Consider the following 23,541-nt stretch of genomic DNA (forward strand, 5'->3'; position numbering starts at 1 on the left):
CACTGCAAAAACTCTAATACACGCACTCATAATTTCCCGCATTGACTACTGCAATAGTCTCCTTATTGATCTTCCCAATAACAGGCTCTCCCCACTACAATCCATTTTGAATGCAGCTGCGAGGTTGATCTTTCTCACCAAACGTTCAGTGTCTGCTGATCCACTTTGGCAGTCCCTCCATTGGCTGCCGGTCTTCTACCGTATTCAATGTAAAATACTTACACTCACACGTAAACCAAACCACACCAACAAACATCTCTTAACTCATCTCAACCCGACATCTCCGCTCTGCACAAGATCTGCGTCTCTCATCACCGCACATTACTTGTTCCCATGCATGGTTACAGGACGTTTTTCGAGCTGCACCCAACCTGTGGAATGCCCTCCTATGCACAATAAGACTTTCCACTAGTTTCCAAACATTCAAGCATTCTCTGAAAACTCACCTCTTCAGACACGCTTATCAGATTCCAGAACCACCCACATAACCTTTTATAGCTCCCTATCTAACTCTCTTCTTATAGTAAACACCTATCACATCTTCTCTTTCTTCAATTGAACAGCCTCCTAACCCTAGGCCAACTTTCCTGTGTGATTGGATTATACGGCCCACCAAGAACATCTGCAATCGGGCTGGACCAATTTGCAATATGTAGCACCTATCCTTGTGTATCAACACCTATTTCCCTATAGATTATAAGCTTGCGAGCAGGGCCCTCTTACCCTTATGTATGTTGTTTATGTATGTATGTCTTTTACAACCCAGTATAATGTTAATTCAAATTGTAAAGCGCAACGGAATTTGCTGCACTATATAAGAAACTATTAATAAATAAATAATAATACAGGTTGAGTTTCCCATATCCAAATATTCCGAATTACGGAATATTTTTAGTATGACTGAGAAAGTGAAACCTATGTTTTCTGATGGTTCAATGTACATAAACTTTTTTTAAAGCACAAAATCATTAAAATACAGAATACAATAACCTTCAGGCTGTGTGTATAAGGTGTATATGAAACATAAATGAATTTCATGTATGTACACACATTTTTTTTGATGCTCAAAATTATTGAAAATATTGTATAAAATGACCTGCAGGCTGTGTGTATAAGGTGTATATAACATAAATGCATTCTGTGTTTAAATTTGAGTCCCATACCCAAGATACTTCATTAAAGTATGCAAATATTCCAAACTACGTAATAATCCGATATCCAAAATACCCCTGGCCCCAAGCATTTTGGATATGGGAGACTCAACCTGTAATACTTTTGCCTTTGGTAGACCATGAAATCCATGCAGAGTTTATGTTAAAAAACAAAACAAAAAAAACCCAAGGAAACCTAAAAATACCCAATTGGCAGTAATAGGCCCAGTGGCGGGCTGGGCCGGGGGGCAGGGTGCCATGTGCCCCCCGGGCCGCAGCATCATGCGGGCCGCAGGCTGCGGGACGTGGGCAGTCTGTCTCACACACCGGCTCCGGCAGCTGTGTGTTTGTTTTGATCAGCAGCCAATGAGAGTCTGTCAGACTCTCATTAGCTGCTGCTGCGCCCACTGCAGGAGCCGCTCCATCTTCCGGCTCCTGCAGTGGGCAATGGGAGAGGCGTCATGACGTCATATGACGTCTCTCCCATAATGCAGAGCGGCCCGACCCGGGAAAGACAGACGGAGGAGCGGATGGCGACGGCGGGAGCGGGGATTCAGGTAAGTGTTTTTTGTTTGTTTTTAACTACGTGTGTCTACTGGGGGGGAGGCTGGCACTACAAGGGGGAGCCCACTACTGGGAGCACCACAAGGGGGGAACTACTACTACTGGGGGCAATACAAGGGGGGGGGGAATACTACTACTGGTGGCACTACAAAGGGGGAACCACTACTGGACTGGGGGCACTACAAGAGGGAGGGACTACTACTGGGGGCACTACAAGAGGGAGACCACTACTGGGGGTACTACAAGAGGAAGATCACTACTGGGGGCACTACAGGGGGGGGAAATACAAGGGGGGACCACTACTGGGGATTATAACTGGGGGCACTTCAAGGGGGGACTACAACTGGGGGGACTACTACTGGAGGCACTACAAGGGGGGGACTACTATTACAAGGGGGGACTACTACTACTAGGGGCACTACAAGGGGAGGGGACAACTACTAGGACCACTGCATAGGGGGGAGGGGACTACTACTAGGGGCACTACCTAGGGGTGGAGGGGACTACCACTGGGGGCACTGCATCGAGGGACCACTGCTGGGGGCTCTATAAAAAGGTCAATACTGGGGGTACTGCATAGGGGGGAGACTACAACTGGGGACACTATTTAAGGGGCACTGCATAAGGGTTACCACTATTAGGGGCACTGCATGGGTTGTGGACTGCTACTGGGGGCACTATATAAGGAGCACTGCATAGGGGGTACCACTAATGGGGGCACTATATAAGGGGCTTACTACTGGGGGCACAAGGGGCACTGCACAAGGGGTGACCACTACTGGGGGCACTGTATAAGGGGCACTGCATAGGGGGATCACTACTGGGGGCAGTACTGGAGGCCTGCATAAGGGGGTCCTCTCCTGGGGAACAGGGGGGCACTGAATATGGGCACCACGATGGGGCTGTTCCTAATCTTTATTCTTATTTTACATTAATCCCATATGGACCCGCCTCCTCCCTGGAACACTTGAGGGTGGGGCGCCGTAGCACGCACGTTCTTCGGGCACCCTGGCTACACGCTACCCCTCTGCCAGGGCTGCCTGCATGCATTTGCCCCCCATGCTAAAAGTTGCAAGCCAGCCCCTGAATAGGCCCTTTCCATGTTCCTGTGCACGGATAATGAAATGCTACAATATGAAGGTATTGTAATCTGCATCATAAATGCCCACCAAAGGGTTACATCAGAGAACACGTCAACGCCTAAACAAAGTGTCCGTCCCTATTCTCATATTTAGTTTAATAAACAAATAACATATTATGATAATTCAGTGGATCACATTGTATTAAATGAGTATTTAGGTTCATACTTACATTATTATTTTCCTTTTATCTACTGTAAATGGAGCCACAAGGGGTTCACAGCGCAGTATATAAATAAACTATATGAACAAAACAATAAAGAAGTGACTTGCCGTACAGAACATTGCAGGACATGATGCTTTGTGTGATTGACTCCCCATCAGGTTGGCTCATCAAACCTACATATGAGCTCGAAGACGTCCCAGTTACTGTTCGAGATGTACGGAAGGAACTTCTATCCGAAATGAAGGCAGAAAACATAAAAACATTTCTAAGGTATGGAAAGTTTTTGCATGCTGTGGATTCACCGTTATAATAATTTTACTGCAAAAGTGTGCAGGTTCTTACAGTCTACTGAGTGGGGCCGTTCCTCTCTTGAGCTGGGACACACATAGGCTAGCAATCATCAATTGTTTGCCACTAATGACGATGGTTTTGCCATCAATGGTGGAGGTCTAATGGCTCCACCCTCCCAATGAGCTGCTCAGCTGCTGCGTCCTTCATTTATTGACACTTTGCGCCTCTATCTGATGCGCTGCTAAGCCACTGTCCCCATTCCCTGAGTGGCTCGCTGTGCCGTACAAGCAGTGATGGTGTTCGATGGTGCAAACCATTGATATAAAGGACATATGGCACCATTTATGGATACCATTAACGGTGAACCATTTGCTGGCCATCCCTAGGCACATCTGTCTGGTGGCAGGCGAAGCAGTACCTTCAGGCAATATAAGGGCAAGCAGATCTAGAGGCTCTTACATGTCGAGTCTAGTTGCCTTAGCTCTAAGTTCTAGGTTTGGCATATTAGAGCTTCTGCAACAGCCATTTGTCACCTTATTGCAAGGTGCTGAAAGCCCCCTCAATGATGTCTCCAAGGCAGTTGCAAAGAGGTTTTGCCACTGATGGGATGAATACATGTTAAACATTTCCCTACTGGCAGATAAGTAACTCTGCGGTCATGATATTTACACTAAAAACACAAACGTAAACGCCAAAATATGAAAGCTAAAAGAAAGTACAGACATAGGGTCATTTTACCCAATTCCAAGGGAAATTAGAACCATTGAATGCAGGATGAAGTCAAATGGGTCATCAGTCACCTATAGTCCAGCAATTTGCATTGCACACCAATGGCCAGCAACATGATTAAAGATGACGGGAATGAGAGAATGCATAGTACATCCTATAATCCTTTCATATTACTATTTGGTATTCCCTATATCAGTGTTGGCTAACCTTGACACTCCAGCTGTTGTGGAACTATATATCCCAGCATGCCCTGCCACAGTTTTAGCATGCCCTAATAGCAAAACTGTAGCAGTGCATGCTGGGTTATGTAGTTCCATAACAGCTGGAGTGTCAAGGTTAGCCAACACTGCCCTATATGTATGTTTTGGGGCATTTTACTTGTTTGTGATTTTAAGCTATCTATTATACCAAATAACTGTTATGTTGCATGTGACTAGATGAAAATACAGATATATTTGTAGACTATTTTATGTCTAAAGTGGACCGATTGTATAATTACAATTTTTAAAAAAGTCCTGACCATTTTATAAATAGAAAAGGTGTACTCCCTGTCCTCTCATTATTGTATATTGGTCACTAGAATGCTCTCTGTATTGTACAGCAGTGGCACATACAGGGAGGTTTCTGAGTACCTACTGTAGAACCCCCCCTGACTGACCACAATTGCAGCCCCGCCCCCTTGTGGCATAATGTTGTGATTTGCAGGTGTCATTTTGGATCCTCCCATACACTTGCAAATTGCTGGATTATGGTTTTAGGGACGGGTCCTGATGATGCATTTTATTGGGATCCACCACCAACAAGAACTGCTGCATTGCATCTTTCCTCTGAAGGTAGCATAGATAGAGAGATACAGTATGTCTATGTATATAATATATATACAACTCCTCCTTGCAAATCCTGCAAGGGATCTTTTGTATGGAAGTCTCTAGAATGCTGTCTGTATTGTAGGCAGTCACAGGAGTGCTCTCTGTATAGTATATTGGTCTCTGGAATGCTCCCTGTATTGTATATTGAATTCTGGAATGCTTCCTATGTTGTTCTGGATATAGGTCCCTGCCATTGCTGTGACTGGGGGCCTGATTCAGCATGGATCGCTATTCTGCTTGTACTCACGCACCACAGTCGCTAATATCAGCGGTGCTATTCAAGTGTTCACATTCACATTGCGTTTGAATCCTGACATAAGGACGCCCACTTCCCCTTACTCACATCTGTATACAAGGGGAACATAGCAAAACCATCGGTAACATCGACTAACATCGGACCCATTTGCACTCTTGCACAAGCCCTGACCTTACTCACAAATTGCTCACATCCACGCACACTATCAGTGCTTCGGCTGCTTAGTGCCACACAGTGGATCATTTATGCACGGCGTTGAAACGCACTGGCACACCTGTGTTCGCCCGTCCACACCCCCGTCACTACCCACAAACGTTGCTTCCTGTCAATCACTCTGCTCTGGTTCAGCGTAGCGTCTGCAAACGCAGTTCTCATCGCAATTGTTAGTTTGCGCATTGGTGATGCATGCACAGTGTTTGCATCTGGTCAGACTTATTGTAAATGCTGCGCAGCTGACCGATGTGCAGCGATAGTACTGATGTTTACACAGAAGATCGACATTGGGCGGATATGAGGAAGCAGCAGTGGGCTGGCTGCGCTCTTGCAGGCATTGGAATATTTCTGAAGCTGCGTTTCGTGTGAAACCGCAGCTGTGATCGCATTAGCGTCCGCTGCTGAATCAGGTCCGTTGACATTATAGCAATAACAAAAAGTTACAAAGGTTTAAAATGTATAAAAAAAATAAATAAATTAGTAAATGTTTGCTTAACATAAAATCATCTCAATACGGCTATTAAGTTATAGATAAGTCTCCTCGTACTAACAAAATTATACTAAATAAAATCACAAATTTCTAATAATAATATTCTCATTAATGTACAAATAATATGGGGCTGATTTGTTAAAAGAGAAGATCCTTAAATCCTAGGAAAAAAGTTGCAGGATCTCTACTATGAAAACTACTTACTGCAAAATGATAAAGGACTGCGGTTTGGGTGATTTGGGGGTTAAATGCTCAATTGCAGTACATTTTCTCTTTCTGACCACTCATTTTTGTTTATTTATTATTTTTTGACCATTATTATTTTTACAGATTATTTTTTCTTTCAGAGATTTTACAAAAAATCCCCATATGGCCGGAACGGAACAGAACCTTGATCTTGCAAAACGGATCCAGGCTCAGTGGAAAGATTTTGGATTGGACAAAGCGGAGTTAGTCCACTATGATGTCTTGCTCTCTTATCCTAACAAGACAAATCCTAATTACATTTCCATTATTGATGAACATGGTGCGGAGGTGAGGGGTTACCTTCTATATTGTCTACGTGTTATGATGTTTTTGTGTGTTGCTGCTCTGCTGTAGGGGTAGCTCTAGGGTTTTGGGGTAACGCTGCAACAGAACTAAGGACGTTTACTATTCATGTACAAAAAAAGGCCAAAAACATTTTTCAACACTTACAGTAACAAAATGCATGAAGAACATCACAATCATTTAATCTGATTATGTTTTGGATATGTACAAGGGTTTACTACAAATCGTTTGCAGGCCGGGGGGTAAATTTACTAAAGTGTGAGTATTTAGAAGTGGAGATGTTGCCCATAGCAAATAATCAGATTCTACCTATTATCTTCTAGAAGGTGCTAGTTAAATGTTAAGTAGAATCTGGTTGCTATGGGCAACATCTCCACTTCTGAAAACTCTCACTTTAGTAAATTTACCCCTATACTCTATTTAAACTTTATTTACACAGTTTCCCCTGAGGGGTCTACTGTTTGTGCTTAGATCTCTGCCCTTTCAAGAAATCCATTTAACTTCATCTTTGGGAACTGTTCAAAGTGCCTACAATCAAATCCTATTAGGACATCAATAAAATCTATTAATCGATACTGTACATTTTTTAATGATCTGCGGATGTTCATAGGTTTCAACATTTATACCATAAGCCAGAGCCGTAACTAGACTTTTTGGTGCCCTGTGCCAGAAAGAGCATTGGCGCCCCCCTCATTTTTCAAAGAGACATAATGCACCCAAAAAAGGGCCATGGCCTCATGGGGAAGGGCCAGGGAAGAGATAGGAGAGGCCAGGAGATGCTGGGGATGAAATAAGAGGAAGCTACAAGCAAGAATGATAATAAACAGAAATTTGACAGGCCCAAACAGCGCCCCCTGACCTGTGGTGCCCTGTTCGATGGCACCGGCCGCACTACCCCAGCTACGGCCCTGCCATAAGCACCTACTGCTGGTCTGGTATCAATTATGTTATTAATATATTTTCTTGTTTTTTCTTATTTTTAAAGCTACCATCTTTCATTGATTACATTTTTATTTTGTTTTAGCTTTTGTGCGATAAGTTTATTCAATATTTACAATAAAAAAAAATAATCGCACTTTTTTTATACAATCGATTAGATTAATATCATCACTATTCAATTATTTGTACTGTTTATTCCTTTACCTACTTTTCAGTCAAAATGTATATATTGGAGGGTTCATAGTCTATGGGGGGAAAATGTTCTTGCTAGCATTTATCAAGTACATTCTATAAAATGATATTAACACCCTCCCCCATATTCCATAACACACAAACACCAATTAACCTATTTATATGTATTTGGAGTGTGGGAGGAAGGAGGAGCACCTAGAGGAACCTCACGCAAACACATAGAGCCAGGCCTGACTCTAGGGGTGTTCGACCAGTGCAGTCGAACAGGGCCGCCACCCATAGAGGGCGCACCCCTCCCCAACATCCCGATTTCAGTGGGACAGTACTGTCCCGCTGTTCCACCCGTGGGCCGAAGTGGCCCGCGGGTGGTCAAACCGGGAGGTTGGGGACCCCCACCACCGCAGCTGCATGCGCGCGGCATCCATTCACTGACTGGAGAGGGCTGGGGGAAGCCCAGCCAGTGACGGAGGGCTGGGCTTTACGCCTAGCCTGACATTATTTGGAGGCATGCCATGCGGGCACACCTCCAAATAACGTCACTTAGGAGGTGTGGCCTATGGTAATGAGACCACACCCCCAATTTTGGTCGCGTGCGGCTTGCAGGGCGCAGCGTACCGGGCCGGCACAGAGTGCTCAGACCCCTCGAGCCGGCCCTGCATAGAGCTCATACAAACTCCACACTAATTGAGTCCTGGATGGAATTGAACTCTTGCTCTCACTGCTGTGAGATGGCAATGCTAACTACTGTGCTGCCACACTGACTACATAAAATTTAGATATTTAAATTAATCATTAAATAAAGCAATGGGATTGCACTAATAGAGACGTGTACAGTTGGGCAACTATTGCTCATTAATTCTACACCAGAACCAAAATGAGATAAATGTAAAAGGTGTTTGCACATAGCACACTTAATAAACATGCACAGGATCACGCAGAATAGAGAGGAGACCCCTACTACATTCTACGTGAGGACTTTCACTCCACCACACCAGGTCACATACCCCATCAGGGGGGATTATTAACTCTCCACAATACATTATGCCAGTATTCGCATTCCTCAGCCCTCTTTCCCCTGTTATTATCCTTATTGCTGCGATGCAGCTTAACCTTTAGTTCTCAAGAATTAATACTCCCTCCCACACTGCTCACGCCAAGAGCTCCCCAAGCAAGCCTTGCACAGCTGCGATCAGCGCGGTACCTTGTTTTGTATGCAGCAGGGGGTCAACATGTTTTACATACTTAGAAGATGTTTAGATATTTTTAATAAATGTCTAAATTAATTCACTAAACTACCTTGTTGGTAGCAGTATATGTTTGAATGTGCAGCACGGCCGCAAGTGGTTTATGGTCTCATGATTTGAAGTGTCCTGCACTTGTTTGTCCTGGCAGCTGAGGGGATAGGATTGACCATCTATGGCTCCGCCATTGGTTGATGGTTTTAAACCATCAGTAAGATATAGGGAGGCCAATCCCGGGATACTCGTTTAAAAAAAAATGCCCGCCAACCAGCCCTCTCGGTGAGTTATTGGGTGGCAAGCGGCTGTGCTGTACACTGCATTTCGTCCGTGTGCCAGCACAAGGCGGCGCAGCGTGACAAAGATCACGCTGTGCAGCCCTGCATCCACCTGCCCACCCTCCCAGTGCACACAGCAGCCGGGGGCCTGGCAGCGGTGACTATGGAGGGATCCGGGCTGCCTCCCTAGTCACCGCTAGGGAGGCCAATCGCAAATCCCTGGATTGGAGGCTTCCAATCCCGGGATTCAATCCCGGCCATTTTTAGACCAAATTAGAATTTGAAACCAATCGATTGCAGTTAAACCTTTGGTGGCTCAGCCATCTTGCGCAGACTGCGCCAATGCATCTGCAGACTGCAGCCAGCACTAGCCATTGGGGTCCAGCCACAGATGTTCACCATTGATGGTGGCACTTGTCACCATCACTATTAGGGCCTAATTCTGTATGGATCGTAATTGCAAAGCTGCACTATAGATGTGATGTATGCACGTAGGCTATAGATATATGATGTATGCACATAGGCTATAGATATATGATGTATGCACTCAGGCTATAGATATATGATGTATGCACGTAGGCTATAGATATATGATGTATGCACGTAGGCTATAGATATATGATGTATGCACTCAGGCTATAGATATATGATGTATGCACTCAGGCAATAGATATATGATGTATGCATGCAGGCTATAGATATGATGTATGCTCTCAGGCTATAGATATGATGTATGCTCTCAGGCTATAGATATGATGTATGCTCTCAGGCTATAGTATATGATGTATGCACGCAGGCTATAGATATATGATGTATGCACTCAGGCTATAGATATATGATGTATGCACGCAGGCAGCTTTGCAAGTGCGATCCTTGCAGATATGGTAATGCGCAGGAGACATCACGACCCCTGTGCATTACTTAACCTTGTTGCATTGTTCAACGCATCATCGGTTAATCTGCGCACCATCGGCCGGCTATGGTGACCCATAGGGTCCCGCAGCCGGTCCTCGCAGTAACAGGAAGAGGCCAGGAAATCTCAGTCACCCGTCAGAGATCCTGGCCTCTTCCCTCCCCCCCAGCAGCGGCAACATTCCTCCGTTGCGGTTAACGGAGGCTGTCGCCGCCCCCTCCCCGCCCCAAAACGGCAGTATACTGTCAATCACTGACAGTCTGCTGCCAGTTTGCAAGTGTACTCGCTCACCCGTTCTGCACATGCGCAGAACGGGTCTGGCGCCTGCGCAGATTCTGAAACATCGGGAATCTGCTGAATTAGGCCCTTTCACCACTGATGGTTGCAACAAACATCCATGCTCGATGACCAAACCTATGAGGGGGCATCATGGCCGCTGTTCCGGGCATTTAATCTTCTTGTCAAATGAAAACTATCGCTACCATTTACACGTTGTTTTAAATATATAACTTATATTATTATTAAACGTTGCAAAATCTCAATTTTTATTTCCAGATATTTAACACGTCCTTATCGGAGCCGCCACCAGAAGGATATGAAAACTTTACGGATATAGTTCCTCCCTACAATGCTTTTTCGGCTCAGGGAGACCCGCAGGTAAGTACAGGTCACTGACTCATAAACACATTAGTACATCAAGTTTTTCTTCTGAAGTTGTCCATTGTCTTCGTTCCATATAGTAATGTCCGTTTATGTGATTCACGTGATGCCCACAAAAAGGCGAGGATTTTCCTGGGTGGGAACGCTCCCTGGGGTCACTTTGTTCGGGTGACTGTGACAAAGTAACTTATGTTTCAGGAACTTTCAGCGCATTTCATTGAAAGAAATTTTTCGGTATCAGGGCACATTCGGCAACTTTTCTTAACCCGTTGTGGCTGATGCGGAATTGAATGGAACTCGACCGTAGATGCTCCCACTTTGTCATCATAAGTGCACATGTGCACCAGACTATACTGGATGCAAAAGCTATGTCCGCACTGACCTTTGCTTATGCTTGCTACGCTTCGGCTGTAAGCGTAGGAGCTGCGAAATGCGTGTGACTCTGCGTTGTCCATACTGGAGTGCGCTAAGATCCAGAGCAGACGCAGTGAGAAAAAACGCCGGATACACTCGGCCACTGGGCGCACGATTAGCTCTATACCAGCTCCTTTGTTTTTTTCATTCTATCTTCTTTCTGTGCTTTGTAGCCATGTATTTATATCATCGGGAGGCGTTAATTATTGAGGGATACAACACAAAGCCGCTTCCTGGATTCAACCTCATCCCTTATAGAGAGAACAGCAGAGTTTTGCCCTGTCCAGGATGTTGCAATGTCACATATTCACATTTGCAGATATATTCTTGGATTTCTGCGTCCCAAATGATGCATAGGATAACGCAACCCCTTATAACCAATGAACGGTAACGATGTAAGATCCCTGTTGTAAGTTCATGAGGTTTAATTTGTGGTTTGCGACCTTCATTATCACAGCGGCTTGGGTCAAGCAGCACAGCACATGGGCATAATTATTAATTGTTATCTGGTCAATTGTTTTTATATGTGTGTTTTTATATGATTTGTTTTCATAACCTAGTTTACACTAAATTTGATCAATTTACCAGTACCTCAGCGATGCCTTGCTTTTATAAGTAAGCAATGCTGTCTTTTATAACTACATGGCTGAAAAGCAAAGACGGAGAAAAATAAGTAAATGATTAGAACTTTGGGGGGGGGGTCATTTATAAGCCAATAAATGAAAGACACCTAGAACACACATGAAACGAGTGGGGCGCTCAAGGTAACTGGGGGATACAGTCATTAGATTCACTTGTACTGTATATGGGGGACACCCAGATTTATGTACAGTATATCATTGTATAAAACAGCCCTAAGCCAGCTGAGCCTTGCTATAGATGTGAGCGGCAGCTTTTAAACTTGTTCTGGATTCAGAGGGATCTTCATACTAATTCTTGGAGAGAGAGAAAGTGGACGTCGAGAAAGTACCAACCAATCAGCTCCTAACTGTCATTTTTCGAACACAGCCTGTAAAGTGACAGGAACTGATTGTTTGATACTTTGGGGTCTATTTACTAAGCAGTGTTAGGAGAAGTGAAAAGTGAAGAGTGAAAAGAGATAAGGTACCAGCCAATCAGCTCCTAACTGCCATCTCACAGGCTGTGTTTGAAAAATGACAGTTGGGAGCTGATTGGCTGGCACCTTATCACTTTTCACTTCTCCTAACACTGCTTAGTAAATAGACCCCTTTATCTCCATCTACTTTATCTATCCCCAAGGCTTAGTACATAAACCCTAGGATGTGGAATTTACCATCCTTTGCTAGGTCCTTATTACCAACAAGAGAATAACTGATAAACACTCTTTATAAAGGAAGCCATACACTGTGCAATTATCGGCCTGCTCATCCAGTTATCGGCTGCTTGGACTGATAATTGTACAGTGTATGGCCGCCACCGATCACCAATGACTGGACGGTTGGGCATGAAAAATCTTTCAACAGTGCCCAACAAAAGTGTTGACTGAAGCTCGGAGTTACTCGTCATCAGACAGACAGACTTATTTACCTGATCGTGTATGGCAATGTTATATAAGTGGTCTGTCTGTCTGATGGTGACTTTGACCTGACAGTGTGTGGCCGGCATTAGTATGAAGCCTAGGAGGCCAATATCTCCCAGGCCTGGGCCATCGCTCACACAGTAGACATTCACAGACCCTACTTGTACTATTAGCTGCCAGCATATGATTCGGGGCTTGTATTACAGGGCACCCTGGTTTATGTGAATTATGCCCGGACTGAGGACTTCTTCTATCTGGACCGTGAAATGAGCATCAACTGCACTGGAAAGATTGTCCTAGCCAGATACGGCAAAATCTTCAGGGGAAATAAAGTAAGGACTTGTCTACTACATTCTGTGTTATTGTGACTGCTGCAAAAGGTAGATTTTGGTTCCAGAACGTAATTTAGACTTTCTCTGATATAAACCATTGCATGGATGGAGATGATAGTACCAGTCAATCAGCTCCTAACTGCTATGTTACAGGCTGTACTAGAAAATTTACAGGAGCTGGTTGGCTGGTACTTTATCTTAGGGGTCTAGTTACTAAGCAGTGTTAGGAGACAGAGTGAAAAGTGATAAGGTGCCAGCCAATCAGCTCCCAACTGTCATCTCACAGGCTGTGTTTGAAAAATGACAGTTGGGAGCTGATTGGCTGGCACCTTATCACTTTTCACTCTGTCTCCTAACACTGCTTAGTAACTAGACCCCTTAGTCTTCTCTCTGTCCAAGGCTTAGTAAATAGACTCAGCGTCTGTTGTGGCACCTGCAAATGTTTATTTATTTATTTTTTTATGTTTGATGTGACCACCTCACACCTGTATTAGGGGGAGAAGTACTAAGCCTTGGAGATAGATAAAGTACCAACCGATCAGCTCCTAACTGTCACTATACCGGCTGTATAACAATTAGGAGCTGATTGGTTGGTATTTTATCTTTGTGTCCACTTTCTCACTACAAGTCTTAGTACATCTACTGCTTAGAAAGCAATCCAAGGCTCCAGGTGTGGTTTAAAAAACAGGGTGGGGGCTTGCACTGACAGGTTACTTAGTGACCCCACACACTAAAGATTGTTTACCCGTTTCCTCCCATCACTGTGCTGTGCGTGAGGGGTGTCATGAACAGACATAGGAAGTTTATGCAAATGCATCTTTGGTTTTGTAAGGTCATACTTAAGAAGGGTGTGGATCATTAGGTCTACAGTAAAAAGGTAAATAATACTAGTTAGACAGACAATATATCGATAGTTTGAAGGTCGACACACTAAAGGTCGACTAGTAAGAAGGTCAACAGGGTCATTGGGTCGACACTCAAATGGTCAACATTTATTTTTTTTTCTAGTCCTAATCTTTATCCTAACTCTCCCTCCTGGTGCCTAACCCTCCCTCCTAGTGCCTGACCCTAACCGTCGGAGTAAGTGCCTAAACCTAACTCTCCGGTAAGTGCCTAACCTTCCCTCCTAGTGCCTGGCCCTAACCGTCGGAGTAAGTGCCTAACCCTTAAAAAAAATAAAAAATGTTGACCATTTCTGTGTCGAGCTAATGGCCCTTTCGACCTTCTTGACCTTTAGTGTGTCGACCTTCAGACCATGTCGACCTATTGCCTGTCTAACTTGTATTGTCTACCCAGGGGCGCCGAGAGGGGGAGGGAGCAGGTACAAATTACCCGGGCCCGGGCTTCCTGAGGGGCCCGGTTCCAACACCGCCCCCCCTCCCTCACAGCAGCCCAGCACATAGCGTGTCTCCTATGCCTGTGGGGGGGGATAGATCGCGCCTCCCCTGGCTTTGCACCAGGCTGAGGGGGCTCAGAGCGTCCCCCTCGCCAGCGCGCAGCGGCGCTGACAATCTTTTTTTTTTTCCCAAGGGGGCGTGGCCACGCCTCCCACAATTAGGCCACGCCCCCTGTTACCCGGGCCCGCCGCAGCTCTTGGCGGGCCTGTGTCTACCTAAACATTGTCTACCTTTTTACTGTAGACCTAATGACCGGATACCCTTAAGAATTGCCCTAAAACCTTCTATTTTATTTTTAAAGCTGCATACACACACACACAACGATTTTGTAAATGAACGATTTTAGTAAACGATTTTCGTTCATTTTTTCAAGGGAAAAATGAACGAAAATAATTTACTAAAATCGTTCATTTACTAAATGTAATGAACGATTTTTTTGAGCTACAAACGATTTTTGCATATTCCTTTAATGAAAATCGTTGAGTTGGTCAGACTGACTGAACTACAAACGTGAACGCGCATGAACGATAATCGTTCGTCATTTTAACTTAGAAAGTGAACGATTTTTTCAACGATTGAATGAAACGATATCGTTAACGATAATCGTTCAAAAAATCGTTGTGTGTTTGTATGCACCTTATGTCAGATCAAGTTGATATAGGCATAGTTCAATTTGCATATTTCGGATGAATTTGACATGCTATGGCCAGGGCCGTAACTAGGCTAGTGCGACCTGTACCATGGCATATTCATGCTTCTTTTTTGCATAGTTAGGAAATGTATTTAATTTAAAAAAGTCATCTTCATCTTTCACTGACGGCAGTTTTCCCTGAGGAAGCATGCATGCTAGCCTTGGTGTTAGCACCTGATAACTGAGGGAATAATATTGGTGTTATTTATAACATGAATTACAAGTAACCAATATTATTGGTTAAATGTAATTTTTGCAGCATTAAATAGTTTCCACTGTTCCCAAAATCATTAATCAATTAGTGAAGTAACTGAACCTTAAATATGGGTGAATACAGTATAAGAACAAAATGTGAAATAAGTAAGAAATTTACTTTGTATATATATTTTTGAATATTTTCTTTGCATATTTTTACAGTTATAGCTGCATGTTACATGCTTATATGGGCATATATCTGGTAACAAATGTGACCCCTGTCCAAGCAGGGCAGCATTCACTACAAACTATGGGCCTGATTCAGACCCGGTCGCAAGCGCTGAGCGCTCGCAAGCGGGTCGATGGTAGGCCAGTGCGCATGCCGGCTCCGTCGTGCGCATGTGCGAGACCCGGATAGCGACGGGCACTCCGTCGCTCCGGGTCTTGTACCAAAGGGGGCGTGCTGTCGATGTTGAGTGACAGCACGCCCCCTTTGGTGGGCAGGCCGGAGGCGTGGCTGCCCAGACGGAGGCGTTCCCATGGGAACGCCTACAGTCTGGGTGCGCCCCCACTGACATCACAAGTAATGTCAGTGGGAGAGCTTTCGGCTCTGTTACAGCCGAAAGCTTTCTGGGGCTTGCGGCAACGAGACCCTACCACAAGGGTCTTGTCGCAAGCCCGATGGTCGCGATGGTCAAGACCATCATCATGGCTCACCATCATCAGCACGGCTCACCGATACTCCACCTATATACAGGTACAAAAGCAACAGCTTTAAGTAGTTCATTTATATGGATGTCAGAATGCAGTACTTATAAACAGCATTTATACTTTTCTGTACAAGGACATATCCAGCTTATTTTTTGTTCAATTCTGATACAACCCAATTGAACTGATTTGCTACATTGCAACTGTTTCATATTGCTCATTAGAGGACTCATTTGCCACATTATTCTTTATTTTCATTCATATGTAAAGACTTTCCATGTTTCATGTATTGTATGTACTATTTGTATTCATTTTATTATTATCTATAAGTAAAATTTATTATTCACATTTTTTCAGTTTGTGCATAATTGTATGAAAGATCACTCAGTATAGTCAGCTGTGATTGCAGTGCAGTGCCTGTGTTGTTCTAGATGTATTTCTATTGGAGTTCACACCAAACTCTAAGCATTTGTGGCTGATCACTATTGACAGATTTTATCAATTTCACATTAGCGCCGGGAGCTGGGCAGATCTCTACCCTTTTTTCGGATGTGTCTTATCTCTTTTGTGCTAAATTCAGGAGAGGTCCAGCACGATTTATCCCTTCTCCATGCATCTACATTCCACTAATAAGAAAGTGTAATTGTGGGAGAAATAATGTTTCATAGGCGTAACTAGTGTTTATGGAGCCAACCCCCCCCCCAAAAAAAAAATAAAAAACTCTCTAAAAACATGATAGAAATCTTATATACAGTCAGGTGCATAAAAATTGGGACATTGACAGAAGTTTCATATTTTGGCCTCTATTCACCACCACAATGGCTTTGAAATGAAACAAACAAGATGTGCTTTAACTGCAGACTTTCAGATTTAATTTGAGGGTAATTACATCCAAATCAGGTGAACGGTGTAGGAATTACAACGGTTTCTATATGTGCCTCCCACTTTTTAAGGGGCCAAAAGTAATGGGACAAACTAAACAATCCTAAATCTAACTTTCACTTTTTAATACTTTGTTGCAAATCCTTTGCAGGCAATTACAGCCTGAAGTCTGGAACGCATAGACTTCACCAGATGCTGGGTTTCATCCCTGGTGATGCTCTGCCAGGCCTCTACTGCAAATGTCTTCAGTTCTTGCTTGTTCTTGGGTCATTTTCCCTTCAGTTTTGTCTTCATCAAGTGAAATGCATGCTCAATCGGATTCAGGTCAGGGGATTGACTTGGCCATTGCATAACATTCCACTTTTAGCCTTAAAAAACTCTTTGGTTACTTTTGCAGTTTGCTTCGGGTCATTGTCCATCTGCACTGTGAAGCGCCGTCCAATGAGTTCTGAAGCATTTGACTGAATATGAGCATATAATATTGCCCGAAACACTTCAGAATTCATTCTGCTGCTTTTGTCAGCAGTCACATCATCAATAAATACAAGGAAACCAGTTCCATTGGCAGCCATACATGCCCACGCAATGACACTACCACCACCATGCTTCACTGATGAGGTGGTATGTTTTGGATTATGAGCAGTTCCTTGCCTTCTCCATACTCTTCTCTTCCCATCACTCTGGTACAAGTTGATCTTTGTCTCATCTGTCCATAGGATGTTGTTCCAGAACTGTAATGGCTTTTTTAGATGATGTTTGGCAAACTCTAATCTGGTCTTCCTGTTTTTGAGGCTCACCAATGGTTTACATCTTGTGGTGAACCCTCTATATTCACTCTTGTGAAATCTTCTCTCGATTGTTGACTTTGACACATATACACCTACCTTCTGGAGAGTGTTCTTGATTTGGCCAACTGTTGTGAAGGGGTTTTTCTTCACCATGGAGATAATTCTTCTGTCATCCACCACAGTTGTTTTCCGTGGTCTCCCGGGTCTTTTGGTGTTGCTGAGCTCTCCGGTGCGTTCTTTCTTTTTAAGAATGTTCCAAACAGTTGATTTGGCCACACCTAATGTTTTAGCTATCTCTCTGATGGGTTTGTTTTAATTTTTCAGCCTAATGATGGCTTGCTTCACTGATAGTGACAGCTCTTTGGATCTCATATTGAGAGTCGACAGCAACTGATTCCAAATGCAAATGTCACACCTAGAATCAACTCCAGACCTTTTACCTGCTCAATTAATAATGAAATAACGAGGGAATATCCCACACCTGTCCATGAAATAGCTTTTGAGTTGATAGTCCCATTACTTTTGGCCCCTTAAAAAGTGGGAGGCACATATAGAAACCGTTGTAATTCCTACACCGTTCACCTGATTTGGATGTAATTACCCTCAAATTAAGTCTGAAAGTCTGCAGTTAAAGCACATCTTGTTTGTTTCATTTCAAAGCCATTGTGGTGGTGAATAGAGGCCAAAATATGAAAATTCTGTCAATGTCCCAATATTTATGCACCTGACTATACATACACAGAATTGTTTATGGTAAGAAACTGTTTACAGAATGAAATACAAACCATAATTTACCAATATGAAACTTTATTTATTGTTGCATTTTTGTACATTTATAAATAAAATCACATATAAATGCCATTAAAGGTTACAAATTGAGAAAATTACCAGTATACATTTCCACACATTTTATTGCTATTTTGAATAAAAAATAAATCTGAACCTCCAAGTATATAGATTTGCCTGCACAGAACATTAAATAAAACCATAACCAAATATTCAGGACTCATTTCACTTATTTCTACTTGTATCTCAGTTATCACAACACAGATGTAGCTGCGATGCATGCGCACGGGCACATGCATCGCGCAGCACTCGCCAGGCTGTGACTCGTCGCAGCCGCCGTATGCACGCCATAGATGCCGACGCACTTGTCGTGCCATCCATGCCACGGGATAGATGAGCGTGGCTACATCTGTATATCCGGAATAGTGAGGACATCTCCTAAACTTACAACAATTCTATTATTATATTAAAAAATAAAATTAAGAGTTCAACATGTCACAACTCAGATTTAAATGATACCAATCTTCACTTACATCTGTTTATGAAGGATTTTACAGTGGAGGCTTCTGTGACCGTGTAAGTAAACCAGTGCCATAGAGTGAACTTCAGTATGTGGGATAACACATGGAAGGTTAAGCATAGATACTAGGATATGTGCAAATAAATCATAGCTATATAACAAGACAATCAGCACATACTGTAGCACAGGATATTTTTTTTCTATGAACTATATGCCCCATTGCATTAAGTAAAGTGATTTCATAAAAGCATTCATAGTTTGCTAGTAAACAAAACTCAGTGTGACTTTTATATAAGGAGTTTTATAAAACTAAATACTTCTCTAGCCTTAACTGAACTGAACAATTGGATAGATCATTATTAAGTTTCTTTACCCAGTTTTATGAAGTTATAATATACATGACATTCGATCTCAGTGTGATAATCTGAAAATGTGATTGAGAAGCAAGAAGTTTTAAAAATTGTTTACATTTATGTAGAACACAAGATAGACACAGTATATATAAAAAGTAAAGAGCTAGAAATCACAAAATACGATGTATGAACTACAGGTTGAGTCTCCAATGTCCAAAATACTTGGGACCAGAAGTATTTGGGATATCGAATTTTTATCGGAGATAGAAGAATGTGTTTTTTTGGTGTCCACTTTTCCACAACACGTTTCGGCCACTCAGGCTTTCTTCTAGGACAATGCCTCTTAGAAGAAGACCTGAGCGGGTGAAACGCATTGGGGAAAAACACACACTCTATCTCCCACTTCCCTCCACTGGCTCCCCTCGCATTCGCAGCAGGAGGCAATATTGCAACCCCAGCTGGCACATTACCGGGCCCGGCAGCAATGAGAAAGCCAGGATCCAGAAGTCTGCTGGGGAACCAGGGTACCCGGCTGAGTAGCTACGCCGCAAGAGACCACACAGCAAGAACTGGCACCTGGGAAGTCTGTACTGAGTGTGAGCCCTAGACCCATGTAAGGATTGATGCCTCACAGTAAATCACACATCACAGACTCCCATTGGTCACATTCCTTTCCTCCTCAGCAGGTTGGGCTCCACTGCCCACGAAAGCCACCGTTAGGGCACAGTACACCTCGGCACCAGTGAGGACAACCCAGACAGGACAACCAGAGACTCCATCAAAGCAAGACGTAATCGACACCCCACGGAAACTCCCCAACTGGAGAACCGTTGGCAGTGATTCCTAGACCCTCTGTATCTCTGTCCCAATATGGGCTGTGTGACACACACCAACATCATCAGGACCGAGGCACCGGTCAGACACCGGGGGGTTCAGGACGCCGCTACCTGCCACGTCCACCTACCTAGTCCACAAGATTAACTATTACACCTCATATTCTGCCACAGTGCTTACATATGACTTTCAGCATTGGACTTCATTGATACTGAACTTGTTAGTGCTCACTCAGTCATACCACCTTGTTTGCATTACCCCATCAGTTGACACCTTACATATTTCTGTATTGACTTTTATTATCATCAGCGTAAGATCAGTAAACATTTTTTTTCCTCTATAAACACTAGTACTGACTATTCCCACGCATCACTCTATAACAAAGGGTTGAGCGTTGGACCTCCCATGTTCTTAAACTATAAAAACAGATATAGTACTGGTGTGAATAGATCCTAAAATATAGTGGACTATACCAGCTATAATGTACTCTTCTAACTTCAGCTGAAGCAAACTGATCTATGATTTCTTTAAAATGATATAATTCAGTTTCGACGACTGTGACCACCCTCCATCCCCCTGGTGCGATGGCCTAGGAGAACTTACCTTGCACATCATCTGAAGATCTCAGTTGTAAAAGCGTTCTGATGTCTTGCAGGGGCGAATGTCGGACCTCTCAGGAGCGCAGGCAGACGAATAGCAGGCAAGACCTGAAGATGAAATGAAAAAAAAAAAATAGAACATTAGTATAAATTGCATGGACGACATTTTCTAGGACAGTTAATGCCTCAGTGTAGCTAAAGGAAGGGATATAAAAGGAGCTGGAGTTGCTATCATCTATCTAGACCAGAGGTGGGCAATAGGCAGCTGTCCACCTGCTTGTGGTATTACACATCCCAGCATGCCCTGCCACTATTTTGGGACAGGACTGGCTAGAACTGAGGCAGGATATGCTGGGAAGTGTAGTTCAAAAGCAGCTGGAGGGCTTCTTATTGTCCACCACCTGATATAGACAGATTAACGATGACTGTGACTAGTGACTACCACTCCCCCCTCATCCCCATGTAGTTAAACAAAGGGATTGAAAGTGCTGGAAAAGCATAATGATGCCAATCATTAATGTAGATGAGGGGTGGTCTACAAATTAAGCAAGACCTGGGCTGTTTTTATGTTTTCATGAATTAAAGTAGTAGGCCCATGGCTTCTTCTTTTTTAACATTAAACAAGGTATAGGGCTTTATTTTTATCAACTGTCTAAAGTAGGGGTGTGCACCGGCCACTTTTCGTGTTTTGGATCTGGATCTTTCTTCGTGTTTTGGATCTGGACTGGTTTTGCCAAAACCACCCTTCCGTGTTTTGGGTTCTGGGTTTTCTGTTTTGGATCTGTATTTTTTTTTTAAAAAGCATAAAAACAGCTAAAATCACAGAATTTGTGGGTTTTTCTGCTCCTATGCCATTATTAACCTCAATAACCTTAATTTCTACTCAATTCCAGTCTATTCTGAACACGTCACACCTCACAATAGTGTTTTTATGTCCAAAAGGTTGCACCGAGGTAGCTGGATGACTATGGTAAGTGGGCGGCACAAACACGTGGCCCATCTAGGAGTGACACTGCAGTGGCAGACAGGATGGCAGTTTGAAAAACTAGGCCCCAAACAGTACATAATGCAAAGAAAAAAAAGAGGTGCAAGATGGAATTGTCCTTGGGCCCTCCCACCCACCCTTATGTTGTATAAACAGGACATGCACACTTTAGCAAACCAATCATTTCAGCGCCAGGGTCTGCCACACGACTGTGGCTGAAATGATTGGTTCGTTTGGGCCCCCACAAAACAAGCCAGCAATTAATCTGTCCCTGCACAAATTGGCTCTACGGAGGCAAGATGTCGTCCTCATCCACCGATTCCTCACCCTCTTCAGTATTGTGTACATCCTCATTCTCACAGAGTATTAATTCGTCCCCGCTGGAATCCACCACCACAGGTCCCTCTGTACGTTCTGGAGGCTGGTCTCCCTGGAAGAGTTGATAATTCATTTTTATGAACATCATCTTCTCCACATTTTGTGGAAGCAACCTCCTACGCCTTTCGATGACAATGTTCCCGGCTGCACTAAACACTCTTTCGGAGTACACACTGGAGGGGGGGGCAACTCAGGTAAAATAGAACCAGTTTGTACAGGGGCCTCCAAATTGCCTCTTTTTCCTGCCAGTACAGGTACGGAATGTCTGACATGCCTACTTGGATGCTGTCACCGATGTAATCCTCCACCATTCTGTCAATGGTGACAGTATCATATGCAGTGACAGTAGACATGTCAGAAATTGTTGCCAGGTCCTTCAGTCCAGACCAGATGTCCAAACTTGGTCCTGCCTGCCCTGCATCACCGCCAACGGGTTGCTTAGGATACCTAAGTTTTTTTCTGGCAGCCCCAGTTGCGGGAGAAAATGAAGAAGGAGCTGTTGACGTGTCACATTCTGCTTCAGCTGACAGTGTTTTCACCAGCAGGTCTTTGCACCTCTGCAGGCTTGTGTCGGCCGGAAAGAGAGACCCCACATAGGCTTTAAACCTAGGATCGAGCACAGTGGCCAAAATGTAGTGGTCTGATTTCAACAGATTGACCACCCTGGAATCCTGGCAAAGCGAATGAAGGGCTTCATCCACAAGTCCCACATGCCGAGCGGAATCGCTCCGTCTTAGCTCCTCCTTCACTTTCTCCAGCTGCTTCTGCAAAATCCTGATGAGGGGAATGACCTGACTCAAGCTGGCAGTGTCTGAACTGACTTCACGTGTGGCAAGTACGAAGGGCTGGAGAACCTTGCACAACACGGAAATCATTCTCTACTGCGCTTGAGTCAGGTGCATACCCCCTCCTTTGCCTATGTCATAGGTGGATGTATAGGCTTGAATGGCCTTTTGCTGCTCCTCCATCCTCTGAAGCATATAGAGGGTTGAGTTCCACCGCGTCTTGCTTCAGGTGATGGCGGGGCAGGTTCAAGAGTGTTTGCTGGCACTCCAGTCTTCGACATGCAGTCGCTGAATGGCGAAAGTGGCCAGAAATTTTTCGGGCCACCCAAAGTGTCTCCTGCACGCGCCTGTCGCTTTTCAGAAAAATTCTGCACCACCAAGTTTATTGTGTGACCAAAACATGGGACGTGCTGGAATTTGCCCAGATGTAATGCCCGCACAATATTGGTGGTGTTGTCAGATATCACAAATCCCCAGGAGAGTCTAAGTGGGGTAAGCCACTGGGCGATGATTTCCCTCAGTTTCTCTAAGATGTTGTCGGCAGTGTGCCTCTTACTGAAACCGGTGATACACAGCGTAGCCTGCCTTGGAACGAGATGGCGTTTCTGAGATGCTGCTACTGGTGACGCTGCTGTTGTTGCTGCGTAAGGTGATACATCTACCCAGTGGACTGTCACAGTCATATAGTCCTTAGTTTGCCCTGTTCCACTTGTCCAC

General features: G+C 44.0%; 1 protein-coding gene across 1 annotated transcript in view; it reads left to right on the forward strand.

The window, feature by feature from the left end:
• The window catches only part of LOC148503038 (N-acetylated-alpha-linked acidic dipeptidase 2-like), a 206,321-nt gene that overhangs the window by 71,701 nt on the left and 111,079 nt on the right, over window positions 1-23,541 (forward strand). The window contains exons 3-6 of the mRNA XM_088449035.1: window positions 3,179-3,290; window positions 6,216-6,402; window positions 10,533-10,634; window positions 12,798-12,923. Coding sequence (XP_088305161.1) covers window positions 3,179-3,290; window positions 6,216-6,402; window positions 10,533-10,634; window positions 12,798-12,923 — 527 coding nt within the window. The remainder of the gene's footprint in view (window positions 1-3,178; window positions 3,291-6,215; window positions 6,403-10,532; window positions 10,635-12,797; window positions 12,924-23,541) is intronic.

Source organism: Taudactylus pleione, unplaced genomic scaffold (genome assembly GCF_031769625.1).
Source record: "Taudactylus pleione unplaced genomic scaffold, aTauple2 ptg000478l, whole genome shotgun sequence".
Lineage (NCBI taxonomy): Eukaryota > Metazoa > Chordata > Amphibia > Anura > Myobatrachidae > Taudactylus > Taudactylus pleione.